Raw genomic sequence first — 13,982 nt, 5'->3', positions numbered from 1 at the left:
CTTTGGTGTGGACTTGCTTTTTCATTTCAGAAATGAGCACTGCTGGAAAGAAAGCAGAAGTCTGGGTTGGGCCTTAGCCATCTAGAGTCTAGTTATCAGGGGGTCTGGCTTAGAGTCCACTGCCAAGGTAGGTACTTAGGATGCAGGCCACCCCAGAGCCCGTCTCTTACAGCCAGATCCCTCTTGGAGCTCTGCCAGGAACTCAGAGTCAGTCTCTGATAACAGGCTGTAGGGTCCCGCTGAAATGCCCAACACAGAGTCCAGGGTCTGGGTTAGTGCCCAGTACTACCTAGGACAGGGACCAGTCCACTCAGGGCACTCTGCTGGGGGTGAGGTGGAGATCGGGGCAGGCTAGAGCGGCAAGTTTCTCCTGAAGAAATCAATAATGTAGCATAACAGGTCTGGAGAGACAGTGGTCTTTGGATGAGCTAGGAGTATCATGAATAATAACAGGAAATAAAGAAGAAAATGCTCACTGGGGAAAATCGCCAGCAGGCTTTGAGGCTGCCTGCTGAGAAAGCAGACATGCTACATGCCCAAACAGCCAGAGCAGTTTTTGGAGGAAAAGAAATAACGAAGAATAGTAACAGCAATAAACCTAAAAAAGAAAAGAAAGAAGAAAAAGACAAAGGGAGGAAATAACATGAAAACAAAAACCAGAAAAACAAAGTAGAACACTTATAAAGAGTGAAAAATATTAAAAGTTACTGTTTCATTTGACTAAATAAGTCATGAAATAAGGCTTTGGTAAATCTAGTAAATAACAAAATGGTTATATACACACACACGCATGCACACACATACACACACCTGTACGCACAAATGCATGCATGTGTACACACATACAGACACACGGGTGCACACATGTGTACAGCTAACATAGATGATTTGTTATGAACTTGGCACTTTGCAGACTGCTTTATGTGCATTACCTCATTTACCTCCACAACGACCCTCTGAGACAGCACGGAGGGTTGAATAGTGTCCCCCCAACATCCACGTGCCCCGGGAACCTCAGAATGTGACTGTATGTGGAGATGAGGTCTTGGCAATGTAATTAAGGTAAGAAGCAATCAAGGTAAGATCCTGCTGGGTTAGGGCGGGCCCAAAATCCAATGGGAGTCCTTAGAAGAGACAGAGAAGGACCCAGAGACACTGAGAAGACATGTGGAAGATGGATGGCACAGACTGGAGTCATGGTGCCACATGCCAGGATCAGGAGTCCCCAAGAGCTAGGGGCAAGGAAGGGTTTCCCCTACAGCCTTGGAAGGAGCTTGGTCATGCTGATGCCTTGATTTCTGACTTGTGGCCTCAGAACCATGGGAGATTAAATTTCGGTTGTTTTAAGTCACCCAGTTTGTGGTAATTTGTGCAGCAGCCCCAGGAAAGTAACACAGACAGGTGCTTGGACCCTTCTCACCTTCCAGAGGAACAGATGGAGGACCAAGAGACGATGTTTCACCTTCCCCAGCTGCATTCTTTTTAGTTCTTAAACACAAAAACATTCATTCTCCTCCCTTAAAGTCTAATTGATGTAACTGGTTTATAGGAATTGAAAATCTGTGCCCTTAAACATTTGTTTTTCCCTTAGAGATTTAAAGTCTCTCATCCAATTCCCAGATGTGAGTCAGTTCACAGACCTAAATGTCTGTGTGTGAACGGAGGCCAGGTCATCTGGGACAATGCTGACAGAACACCGCACCTGAGTGTCCAGGCCATGATCTTCACTTCCTCCCAAAAAGCTGTGGCGATTTACCCACGGAAAGCCTAGAACATTTCCAGTGACTCTTCAACATGGATTCTGAGCAGTTGTGATTCTTGAGGATGCTGCGTTCTGTTGTGGCTGGGTGCGTGGAGCAGAGGCTTGGAAAGCCCAGGCGAGAGAGACACATGCGATCTTCCCCAGCTTCAGGTGAATGGCTCTCCAAACCCATCTGGTGGTTCTTCTTATGGTGCCTGCCAGTTTAGCTGGAAATACACCCTCACCAAGTGGCCGACACTCCGCTTGACTCTCTGGCCTACGGAGTTGACATTGTTAGGGGAACAAGGAAATGGAAGCCACTGGGACTCTTTGAACGAAAACAGTAAACCCAAAGCCATGCTTTCTTTGGGGAAATCTTGAGACTGGTTTAAAAGCACCAGGAAAGGCTGTGGGTGGGGGCCTCCCCCAGAACCCACGAGCTCCGTGCATCCGGGTGAACTCCACACTAGAATCAGAGCTGCTGCTGGGGGCAGTGGCGGAGGCGCCCCTCCGAGGGCTGCTGCACGCGGACAGCTGGGGACTCACAAAGGGTCCTGGGAGATGTGGGGAGGGCAGGGAGCTGGGATCACACGGAGACTCTCTTTACAAAGCTACTGGGATCTGCTTTTGTGACCTCTTGGATAAGTTCTCTTTTCCTTTAATGGAAAACCTCCTTCAAATTATGACAAAAACCCCGGGAGTCATTTATTTTTGACATTTATTTCACAGACAAGTTTTCAAGTGGACATCTACGTGAACGTGAGTACGAAACAATGAAGAGACATACATTTATACCTGGAATGCACGCAGAGGCCAAAGCGAACAGGTGCACAAGCTGCTCACACACGCCTTGCATTTGGGGCTTCCCCATCTCCTTCCTAGCGGAGTCTCGTCCGTCACTGGGCATCACATATGGGTTTTCTTCCCTCCAGCTGCTTGCCATCGGCTACCAAGGAGCTCCAGGGGCTGAGTGATGTGTCCTTTCTCCTCACTGTGCAAGCTCCTGGGCTGCTCACGGCCTCCCTCTTCCTCAAGTATGAAGTGGGTTCAGTGTGGCCTGGATGCCGCCTGCCACCGCGGACCAGGCTGGCTACCTGGTCTTAAAGCCTGCAGCCTCACTAAACATTAGAGCCAGAGCAGTCTTGGCAATCAGGTTCAGCATCTCTCCAGATAAGGAGCACCAGCCCAGAGAGGCTGAGGTTTGTCAAAGGACGCTCAGTAAGTGATAGCAGCGAGGCGGAGATGTGTCCTTTTCGGCTTCTGGTCTAATGCTCACTCCCCTAGGGCAGGCTGCCCAGAGCGGTTTAAACGTATGTGAAGCTTCCTTCTTTAAAGAAGATTTATGGACAAGTAAGGTTGTATGTGTAATAAAATCACTGGTAGGAACTGGAGGTATTCGTGGGGGTAACAAAGCAAGTGTAGGCAGGGAATACAAGCCAGTTTCCAAATGCCTTGGGTAAGATGTCAGAGAACAAAATACCCAGTTGTTCATACTGCTTTTAAAAAATAGCATTTGGGGTAATTTTCAAAGAAATCAGATGGGATTAAACAAACAGAGGTTTTAGGTAGTTGGTTGAGGTGGCTTGTATGTTTTCTTGAGCTTTCCAGCAGCCAGAACAAAGAGAAAAAAGCAGTAAGTTATAAAAATCACAGTGTTTGTAAATCCTTTTTTTTTTTTTTTTTTTCCTGTTTAGGGTCAGAGCTTTCCCTGGTACCGAGACCCAGAAAAAAACCCTTTTCCTATGCATCTTCATGAAGGCAATGCTATGTGATATAAAAGGTATGTTATTCATTTTGACTTTCATGCTCCAGTTGAGAAAGACAAGATGCAAGTTGTCTCGGTCGAAGCTGGTGGGCAGGACCTTCTATTTCTTCGGCCCAGAGACAGAGTTCGTGAAGGCAACTTAACCCACGTCTGGGAACATTGGCAGGGGAACTTGGGTTCTAGCTCTGTGTAGCCCCAGACAAATGAAGCTCACACAGACTCGGTCTGCCCCACTTGAGATGGAATGGGTCCTGCACTGTTCCTGCCGTTAGGGACGCTGGGGACGCAGAGGTATACAATTCAAGGCAATTCAGAAAAATGCTTTTGCAGGTGATAGTGATTTTCTCACAGTGGAGTCACCGACATTTTGCAAGTGACACGAAGGTAACGCATTAATTACCTTTGCTGCAATGCCTCCTCTGTCGTACTGCCAGGTCCTTGAGCACGGGCACCACGTCTCTATGTTCGCATCCCCTTACTGTGCCTGGAACACGGCCTTACACGGAACAGTACTTAATACTTAGGAATAAATCATCTACTTTCCTGAATCATGCTTCCCATATAATTATCAATCCTGTGTATGTATTACTACATGGTGATTTCTATTCATGGGCATCTTCTCTAGGGCTGGATTTTCAGAACATCTACACGATACAAGCACACGCCCATGGGCACCGCACGCATCTCACTGTGCTAGGCGCACTAACGACATAACACTGCACTTAACCATTAGAAGTCTATAATTCAGACCACACGCAGGAACACAACCTACTGAGGTGTGAACAGTCATAACATCTTCAACAAATATAAATCACAAACGAGTATCAATGTGTACCTGAGTCACCTGCCTTCCAGCAGGCCACACCCTATTCTGTCACCATGAATTGGATTTCTTTCTACACTGCCTACCCTCCTTGGAACTCTGAGGAACAGGCTTGGAAAGATTCAAAGGTACTCAAAGGAAAAATATGATCTCCAGAGGGTTTCAAATAAGAGAATATCTGACAAAAGCGGAGAGAGGTCAGATCAGAAGAATCTTCACACAGCCCTGACTCTGGCTGTCCTTCCACCAAACTCAGGACTCCCCTCCCCAAAGCGAAGCTGCCCCAGGTTGCTGTAGTCATGGGATAAATGTCACTGGCCTCGTCCTGGAGCAGTCAGCCTTGGAAGACCAGATTCCGTGGTTTTATCTGTAATTTCCAGAAATCTGTTAATTACCTCCCTGCTTTTTTCCTCCTCATTTTGACTCTTCCTTCAATACCTGTTGGGTTAGTGCTAGGAGATTACTGAAGAGGTTTTTTAGACAAATAGGTAAATGAAGAAAACGACAAGTGTTCTAGATTGGAAGTTTCTGTAAATCCATTTTCACTCAGTCAGCTAAGTAAGCTACAGAGTTATATAAATCACTCTGGGCTCTACAATCAGGTTGATGACCCTATGGATGGGCTCGGAGAAGGATGGCGTATTTAACAAACAGCCCCAGAGGTGGTGGTCTGAATGAGGGGGCTATCTGATCTAGAGCAGGCCTAAGGAGTCTGACTGGTCTTAGAAACAGTGAAGGTGTCTGGTTTCTACCGCACTTCTTCTGTACTTCCTTAATGTTTGAGAAAACTATTATTATGGAACATTATGCTAAATGTGGGGTAGGGAGGCATAAAATATGCCAACATGCCAGTCATGTTCTAGGGAAGAACCAGAAGAGCGGTAGGGTAGAACGTGTCTGAGTTGATTCTACTTTATCTTAATGAGACACACCACAGGCATGCATCCTATTTAATCTGGAGAGGGCCTGGTAGTTCAGGAGAGTCAGATGAGAGCCCCCAAAACATCTAAGAGATAAGTGTAGGACTTACGAGAAATGTTAAGAATTGAATTATTTAGAGGCTGGAGAAGCAGTAGCCAAGAAGGTTTCGGTCCAGAGAAGGTCAGCACAATGGGTAATCAGTTGCTTCTCATCTCTATGGAGGGCCAGGCAAACCACATTTGGTTTCAGTGACAATATAGGGACTCCACCCTAGCTGTGGGAATCGACTTGACACCAAAGTGTATCGTGCAACAGACTTCTCAAGGAAGCTGTAAAATCTCATTATCCCTTGTATCTTCAAGCCAAGATGCATGTGGTGTCATCCTGATCAGAGCCTGAAAGTTCTACCCCCACAAGAAATCTGGGACTGAGCTGCATCCGGGTTCCCATGTGGTGGATAACAGGAAACTTTCAGCATGTTTGGTCTGCTTGAAAACAACTTTCAGCTACGTGGAGGGACCTTGAATGTTGCTGGACTTGGCAGTCCTATGGCAGAGGCCTTGACATACCAAAGGGACTGTCATTCTGAACCCACAGGATGTCTTCTCCTCCTTGCTAAGGGAGAAGTTGAGAGGAACAGACTGGTCACGTTAGAGGCGGAGGTGAGAATACGAGGCGGGCTCCTAGTGTATTTGTATTCTCAAGCTTGTCTTGGGAATTACACTTCATAGCTAGGAAAAGACTGCTTCCAAGGATGAGGCTGGGGTAAAATGGCTAATGGGGCACGTAGGAGAAGAGGTCAACGTCAAAAAGTTTTCCTGAATTCATCAGTCTTTCCCTTAGGCAGGTTCTCTGGGGAATATGTGGATGGTGGGTGCGGCAGAAGCTTTTCTCTGGAATGAACTTCCCGATGTTTGGTGAGGACAGAACTCTTACTGAAACGTTTGCCACACTGGGTACAGCCATAGGGCTTCTCTCCAGTGTGTGTCCTCCGATGCTCTCGAAATCTTGTACAGTTATTGAAACTTTTCTCGCAATCCACACATTTGTAGGGGTTCTCGCCCGTGTGGACCCTGCGGTGGGCGCTGAAATGGGAGCTGTTGGTAAAGCTCTTCCCACACTCCCCACACTGGTAGGGCTTCTCTCCAGTGTGGGTTCTCTGATGTATGATGAGACTCGAGCTCTGACTAAAGCATTTTCCACATTCCCCACACCTGTAGGGTTTCTCCCCAGTATGGATTCTCTGGTGGGCACCGAAGTTGGAGGAGTCATTAAAGCTTTTCCCACAGTCAAGACATTTAAAAGGTTTTTCTCCGGTGTGGATTCTTTGATGTCTGATTAGGCTCCTGCTTCTACCAAAGCACTTCCCACAGACACTGCATTTATAAGGATTTTCCTTCTGGTGGGACATCCGGCACATAAGACGAGCATTCCTTCCAAAGCTTTCTCCGTATTTGAGCAGCCGGTAGGGTCTCTTCCCCATGAAAGGCCTCAGATGCCCTACAGCTTTCCCTAAATCTCGTGATTGAGATGTCAGCTTTCCCTGTCTGATGCCTTGGAGGGTTTCCCATTGTCTTCCTGAGATGCATTCCCTTCTACGGTATTTACCTGGATCAGCGTTCTGGGAAACGACCCTTTTGGACTTTTCTATTAATGCCCCATGCTGCTCCAAGTCCTTATAGATGACCTGTGTTGTAACCTTGATACTTCCTCCAATTTCAAAATCTGGAAAAAAAAAAAAGATGATAAAAATTCTAGACCAGTCCTGTATTAACATAAACAACATAGCCAACAAGGCTTTGTGTGTTGGGATGCTTGTGTACTTCTCTGGCGTCTCGGGTCCTGTTACCATTCTGATTCATTGTCCCTTCTTTCCATTCAGTGCCACGAACAGCCAATAACACCTCGTACATAGCAGGCCTTCAGGAATGTTTTCTGAATGGAACTGAAAGCCAAGCTGTTATTCCCCATCCAGACCCGGAGTAACAGGGGCCAGCTTAGCGCTCTCCCTGAAGTTCTTCTCCCACTCCCCCTGCTTTCAAAATTTCACATCTGTGCGACAATACGCTGTCCCGGTGTTCATAGCAGATTCTAGCGATCAGGTTCCAATTCCTCAATGACTTCTGAGTTCATCGATATCTGATCATATCCTACCCACGGCTATTTCTTCCTTCTCCTCCCGTGTTCCTGGCGCTGTTTTCTCCAGCTGTCTCACACACACACCTGATTCAGCCTGACTCTCCCCATTCCCCACGCGGGGACCGCCCTGCCCTCACTCTCTCTACTGCGTCTACGTCTCACTATGTCCCACGCTCACTGCAAGGTGCACACCGGAGGCCAGCCTTTCCGGGAGGTCTTCTAGACTGACAGGCTTTGGAACCCCACAGCTCTGGTTCTGATTCCATCCTGGCCACTTATTAACTGTGGTTTTGTATAAACTTTTTATTATGTAAAATTCAAGCATACAGAAAAGCTGAGACTATAGTAGGTGAAAGGAATTTCCGCGAATCACTCACCCCACTTAAGTGATGATCTCTTCGTGACCAATCTAGTCTCATCTCTAGTCCCGCCCACTTTCTGCTCCTTTAGCCAGATTATTTTGAATCAAGTTCTCAACATTGTATTACTTCATCCAGGTCTGTTTGATGCCCAAACCCTGTTCTTTTTTTTTTTTTTTTTAAAGATTATTTATTTATTTATTTGACAGACAGAGATCACAAGTAGGCAGAGAGGCAGGCAGACAGAGAGGAGGAAGCAGGCTCCCCGTGGAGCAGAGAGCCCGATGTGGGGCTCAATCCCAGAACCCTGGGATCATGACCTGAGCCGAAGGCAGAGGCTCCAACCTACTGAGCCACCCAGGCAGCCCCCAAACCCTGTTCTTAAGCATTCTGCTATGCTGTCTTGCTCCTACTTGCTGGTTTTACCATTCCTGTCCTTGCATACACTGAGTTGAAACTGCTGATATCCCTCCGCCCTCCCAACCCAAGTAGGGCGGCTGTGGTGTGGGCTGGGGAGGGGAGAGCAGACATCCAGCAGTCCATTAAGTTCAGTGAAAGTCCCAACAATGCCATCTTTCATTTAGCAATTCTTCTGAAGCGTTCTCTTTGGGTCCAACATTGTCCTGGGATTTGAAGGAAGTCACAGCCTTGTGGCTGGCTCAGATAGAGTCTGACAATTTAGTGACAGGTCTGCAGCTTGATTTACAGAATGAGACTCACAAGGGATGGTACCAAAAGACTTTGTTTCCAGGAGTCAAAACCTGGGTTATATAGGACTTAACGATTTCAGCCTTCAAACCACGATTTCTCATATGAACACTAGCAGAAAGCATAGGTAGGCCCCTTCTCTAGCATTTGTTTTGAGTGAGCAGACAGTGCAGAAGGAAACCGTAACAGGTAAGGACAGAAAGATAAGATGAGCTCAGACCGAGGATGGCTGTGGAACCTTAATACAAGACCGATGGGGAAACCTGGTTTGGAGACTTTTACAAAAGTCTAGACAAGAGAAAGAGAAAGGCTAAACCTCTCTCACCACAGGTAGTGGCTGTGGTGACTAACAAGGGGACAGACGGAAGCTCTACAACAGCTGAGAAAAATGTGTTCTCTGCTTGGATGTAAATAATCAGAGAGAAAGCATCAAAACGTCTCTAAAGTTTTCCCTGTGGGAGGACACAGGGAAGAGCCAAGGTACAGGAAGGGAGACCGTGATTTTAGTTGTGAAATTTTAAGTCCGGGCTGCTGTGGGGACAGATGCCCGTGAGGGCACCAGTAGTCTGTTGAAACGTGCAGTCAAGTCTCTCTCTCATTTTGCCTCTGTCTTTTTCAGATGATATGAAACATTGACCCATACAGACAAAACGGAGGCTGAGATCCCAAGGACTGAATCACTAGAACGTCAGCAACTTCCTTGAATAGAAGCACCACGAGAAAGACACTTTGTTTTATTCACTGCTAGATCCCCCATTCCTCACACAGCACAGGCTCCTCAAACACCTGTTTAAGAAATAAATACCCATGGGTGATATGCGGAGAGTTACTGATTCTTCGGTAAATCACCCTTCCCCCTCGATGGTCCTTACCATTTGGGCTTTGCAGTAGACCTGGAGGCCCCTGGAACTCCGACTCTTGCACAGTGTCCTCTTCACTCATTCTCTCACTGCCAGAATCTTCTACCATCGCCTCTTGTGAGGTCTCCTCAGGTTCCCAGCCTGTAGGTTCCTGGGGTTCAATTTCAGTATCCTCTCCTTCTTGCCCTGAGGGTGATGGGATTTCTTCTGGAGTGCTGGCGGAAGGGGCAGGGGCCCGAGCGTTAATCAGGGCATCCATCTCCTTGTAGAACGCACAGGACTCCAGCACGTGACCGTTTTTCACCTTGCGGTAGCTCTTCTGCAGGCTTTTGAACTTGGTCCGGCACTGCTCTGGCGTCCGGAGGAAGCCACACTCCCGCAGTTGTTCAGCCACGGCGCCATACAGCTTGCTCTTGCGATGACAGGCTTGGAGAGCTTCATAAAACCGAGTCTCACGGAGGATATCAAGAAAAGTTTTGGTTTCCTCGTACCCCCAGTGCACACCTGCCATGGAAAGAAAAAGTGCAAGGACATAAGACATAAGCAGCCTCGAAACAGAAGGGGTAAAAGGAAACAGATCCCCTTCATGGTGGCAACAGGAACCATGACCTGCTGGAGGAGAACATGTGCAAAAAATCGAGGGTCTCTATAAAAAAACCTGTAATTTACTGAAAGACATAAATTAACTAGAAAAAATGGAGAGACACTATGTTTCCAGATAGGAAGACTCAAGTTGTATAGATTCAGTTCTCAAATGAATCTATAAAGTCAACATCCCAATAGGATTTTTAAACTGAAATTGTTAAACTGATCTCAAAGTTTATTTGGTAGAGGAAGAATGTAGTCCCTCCGATCTGCCACTGCAACGGCGATTAGCCAAGGATACACAGGTCTTTTCTAAATGGTTAAAACTAACAGACTAGGACACTTTTTTAACGAGTCTTCCTTGAAGAGCAGAACTACATCTAGAGTCATTTTTGATGTCACTGAGTCCTCTACTGTAAGAGATGAAATGACTTGCAAGACAAGCAGATGTTCTGCGTCTATGGCAGAATCAAACTTTTCAGGACATGTCTGAGCAGTTTGTTAAACCAGGCTTTTTGTCTGTTTTGTAAGCAGGAAGAAGTCACTTCTCTCCTCAGTCTTACCCCGTGCTCTCCTCCAGGCCTAGCTTGGGACCACCCTCCTGTCTATGGATTTCCAGATTGGGGAGCACCTGTCCATGCACAATGTATCTTCCCTGTGTTTTCCTGAGCTATCTCTTTTGAATAGATACAGTCATGAGTGGACCCCCCAGCTCTCCTAGCCTGATTTATTTTTCCACTCTAAGAACTTACCATCTTTTTAAAAAATATTATTATTTATTATTAGATATGACTTATTATAAATTATATTATAATTATATTCATATACAACTACATGTAAAATTATATAAGCAATATATATATTATATATCACATATAATAAACATAATTATATTTATATAATTATAAATTATAGATCATATTAATATAAAATTCATAACAACAAATTTATTATTAATTATTATTATTAGAGAGAGAAAAATAGAGCATGAGTGGGGGCCAGAGGGAGTAGAAGAAGCAGACTCCCTGCTGAGCAGGACCCTGTGGGGCTCGATCCCAGGACCCTGGGATCATGACCCGAGCAGAAGGAGGACACTTAATTGACTGTGCCACCCAGAAGCCCCTAGAACTTACCATCTTTTCCCAAGGTAGAGTGGAGAAACTTTCCTAATAATAGTGACGCCTGGCTATGTCTCACTGAATTTCGCCAGAATAAAGTCTCTCCTTCTCATTTTGCCTCTGCCTATCCTTTTTTTTCATGCATATCACAAAGAATTGAGATGTTTGTGTTTAACATCTGCACAATGCCTTTCTCAATTTTTATCTATTACTTCATTTAAAACTAATGATCCTGGAATCCTGTCAGGTTTTACTGATGAGAAAATGGAACTTCAGAGTACTTACAGGATGTGTCTACTGTCACCTAGTTGTTCACTGCTGGGTTAGTTCTGCATGTCCCCAATTTCGACATAAGATTTTGTTTATATTGTATGTGGTATATCTTTCCCCATCTTTTAATTTCAAGGTCTTTGTGTCTTATACTTCACACATATCTCTTGTAAGCAATATTTCATTTTTTTTAATGATTGATGGTCTTTTAAGTCTATAACTAATGACATATTTGGATATATGTCTACCATCTTACTGTGTTTTCCATTAGACTCATCTACTTTGTGTTTCTTTTTCTCTCCTTTCTTGTCTTCTACAATTACAATTTTTTACTTTCTTCAGCTATACAGTCTTTTACTGGTCATCCTAAGTAGTATAACAATGTATCTTTGCCTTATTATAATTCAACACAACTGGCTGGTTTCTACCAATCCTCAGATGAGGGCTCTCCAGAGTCCTTTGACTTTATTTATCTTCCTTCCACAGGCTCCAAATACTCCAATCCATGCTGTGCTCTAGCCCAAGAAAGAACTGTCACAGCCACTGCTCAGACTGCACCAAGGGCAGCAGCGGACACCTGAGAGTACGTTCGGTGATTAGTGGCAAGGTGCTCACGGCAGCACTCCCCAAATTAGGCTGCCTCTGGTCTACTTACTCTATTTACTATAAGCCCATATAATCCATTTTCATACCCGAAGGAAAGAGCACAATTCTTACCACTCAGGTTCTGAAACAAGACAGGGGCACCACGAATCTCAGACTTCCGGATAAATTCAACGCCCATTTCATCACCATCAGATTCTTCTGCGGCATCTTCCTCCTCTACCAAACGGACCCGTTCTTTAGCACCGATATCAACTCTCTTTAGTCTGGGGAGAGAGAGAATCTCCTTTGGCTTATCAGCAGATGAAGCATGGGCTGCAGGGTTCAACAGAGCGTCCATGTCCTCAAAGAAGGCACAGGGTTCCAGCACATGGCCATTTCTCACCTTCCGATAGCTCTTCTGGAGGCTTTTGAACTTGGTGCGACACTGTTCTGGTGTTCGGAGGAAGCCACACTCACGAAGCCACTCAGCCACAGCCCCGTACACTTGGCTGTTTCGGGGACAAGCCTGCAGCGTCTCATAAAAGCGAGACTCCTTGAGAATGGCAAGGAAAGTCTTTGTTTCCTCATAGCTCCAGTGCACGCCCGCTATCTTCTCATCTTCCAAACCCCAGTGCTGCTGTTCGCCCCACACTCTCCCCGCTCTGCGCGCAGGGATCTGAGCCGTGTGAACTGGCTTCTCCTTGATGTGGTTGCTTCGTAGAATAATACTCCTTTTGTTAGAAGAGTGCAGACCCAGGGTCCATGGCTCCTTTCTTTGCTCCAGCTGGGCAATCTTGTTAGACACAGACACAGTACCTCCTGCGAGAGAAACACATTTCATGTTAAACCAGAGGTCAGAGCTGCATGCCCTCATCTGTGGCTCTAGCAGGCCCTCCTGGACACTTGTCCGCACCTATCCTCGAAACGTTTTGTCCCCTCTCGTCTAGAGCCTTCCTCAACCATGACAGAGCACAGCATGGTCATTCTTACTACCGATGGTATATTTAGAGTTACCCTTACACCTCTCTTCTTTGGCACAATCATCTGCTAACTTACACTATCAGGTTACTTCTCATGTATATACCATTTCTTTCTCTTGCTAGTTCTTAAGGGAAAACCTTTAAGGGTAAGAAACATATATTCTATTACCTGTGACTCCCTCTCAGTGTCTAACATTGTGCAGGGTTCAGCATCTGCTGTAACCAGTGTTTGTTACTCACGGAACCAAGTGTGCTCATACTGGTCCCCACACACTCCCACTCCCACCCCCACCCCAACATATGCAGGTACACACACACACACACACACACACACACTGGGGCTAGGACAGATACATCGAGAATTTGGGGATACGTGTGGCAAGGTTAATAGGAAAGAGATGGAAGAAGAAGGAAGCACACAGACAGCTGTTGCCTCATGGCGCTGTGGAGATCGACATGTCTTAAATGTGAACCCTGACCCCCGTACACCCTGCTTTACTTTTGACCCAGAGGGATGTTTCTTAATCTCTGAGCTTCGGTTGCCTAGGGAATGCTGGCCCCTATTCCCAGAGATGCTGGGAATATTAAATAAATGATCGTCTGTAAAGTACCTAACACCCAACAGGTATGTAATAAAATTTGATTTTCTTCTAGATAACACAAACAGAAACTTCACGGAATTGTCGAGAAGAAGCAGCATCACATCAAATCCTTTCTGAAAGAACTCTGGGGATGGAGATTGGCTGTTTATTTTTACATGAGAGAGGTAAGTGTAGGATTGATGAAAGCTTGAATATCTAGAAAGGCCAGGCAGATGGTGAGAAGGTAGGCCCATGGTGTCTGACATTTGATTTTTCAAGAGACACAGGATATCCAGATTTACAGACTAAGAGCAAATTAAAATGCTGAGCAAGGCCAAAATATGTGTATAGGCTAGACTGAGCCCATAAGCCGCAAGTTTACAACCTATGATAAAGGATTGGGGCAGGTGTCTCTGGTCTGGGTCTTTCTACATGTCTTCACAGTTGACCCTCGAACAAAGGTGGGGCTAGGCAACCCAGCCTATGCAGTCAAAAATCCGTGTATAACTTCTGACTCCCCCAAAACTTAACTACTAAGAGCCTACTA

The 13,982-nt window shown here is 45.8% G+C and overlaps 1 protein-coding gene across 1 annotated transcript in view; it reads right to left on the bottom strand.

Annotated features, from left to right (window-relative positions):
• Nucleotides 1-2,443: 2,443 nt before the first annotated feature.
• The window catches only part of ZKSCAN2 (zinc finger with KRAB and SCAN domains 2), an 18,576-nt gene continuing 7,037 nt past the window's right edge, over nucleotides 2,444-13,982 (bottom strand). The window contains exons 5-7 of the mRNA XM_004782275.3: nucleotides 12,007-12,693; nucleotides 9,329-9,820; nucleotides 2,444-6,975 (exon numbers count right to left, since the gene is read on the bottom strand). Of these exons, the coding sequence (XP_004782332.1) occupies nucleotides 6,056-6,975; nucleotides 9,329-9,820; nucleotides 12,007-12,693 (2,099 nt within the window). The 3' untranslated portion in view covers nucleotides 2,444-6,055. The remainder of the gene's footprint in view (nucleotides 6,976-9,328; nucleotides 9,821-12,006; nucleotides 12,694-13,982) is intronic.

The sequence above is a fragment of the Mustela putorius genome, unplaced genomic scaffold (assembly GCF_011764305.1).
Source record: "Mustela putorius furo isolate JIRA1106 unplaced genomic scaffold, ASM1176430v1.1 tig00004039_pilon_pilon_pilon, whole genome shotgun sequence".
NCBI classification, from domain to species: domain Eukaryota; kingdom Metazoa; phylum Chordata; class Mammalia; order Carnivora; family Mustelidae; genus Mustela; species Mustela putorius.
This window is presented reverse-complemented; position numbering and strand designations above follow the sequence as displayed.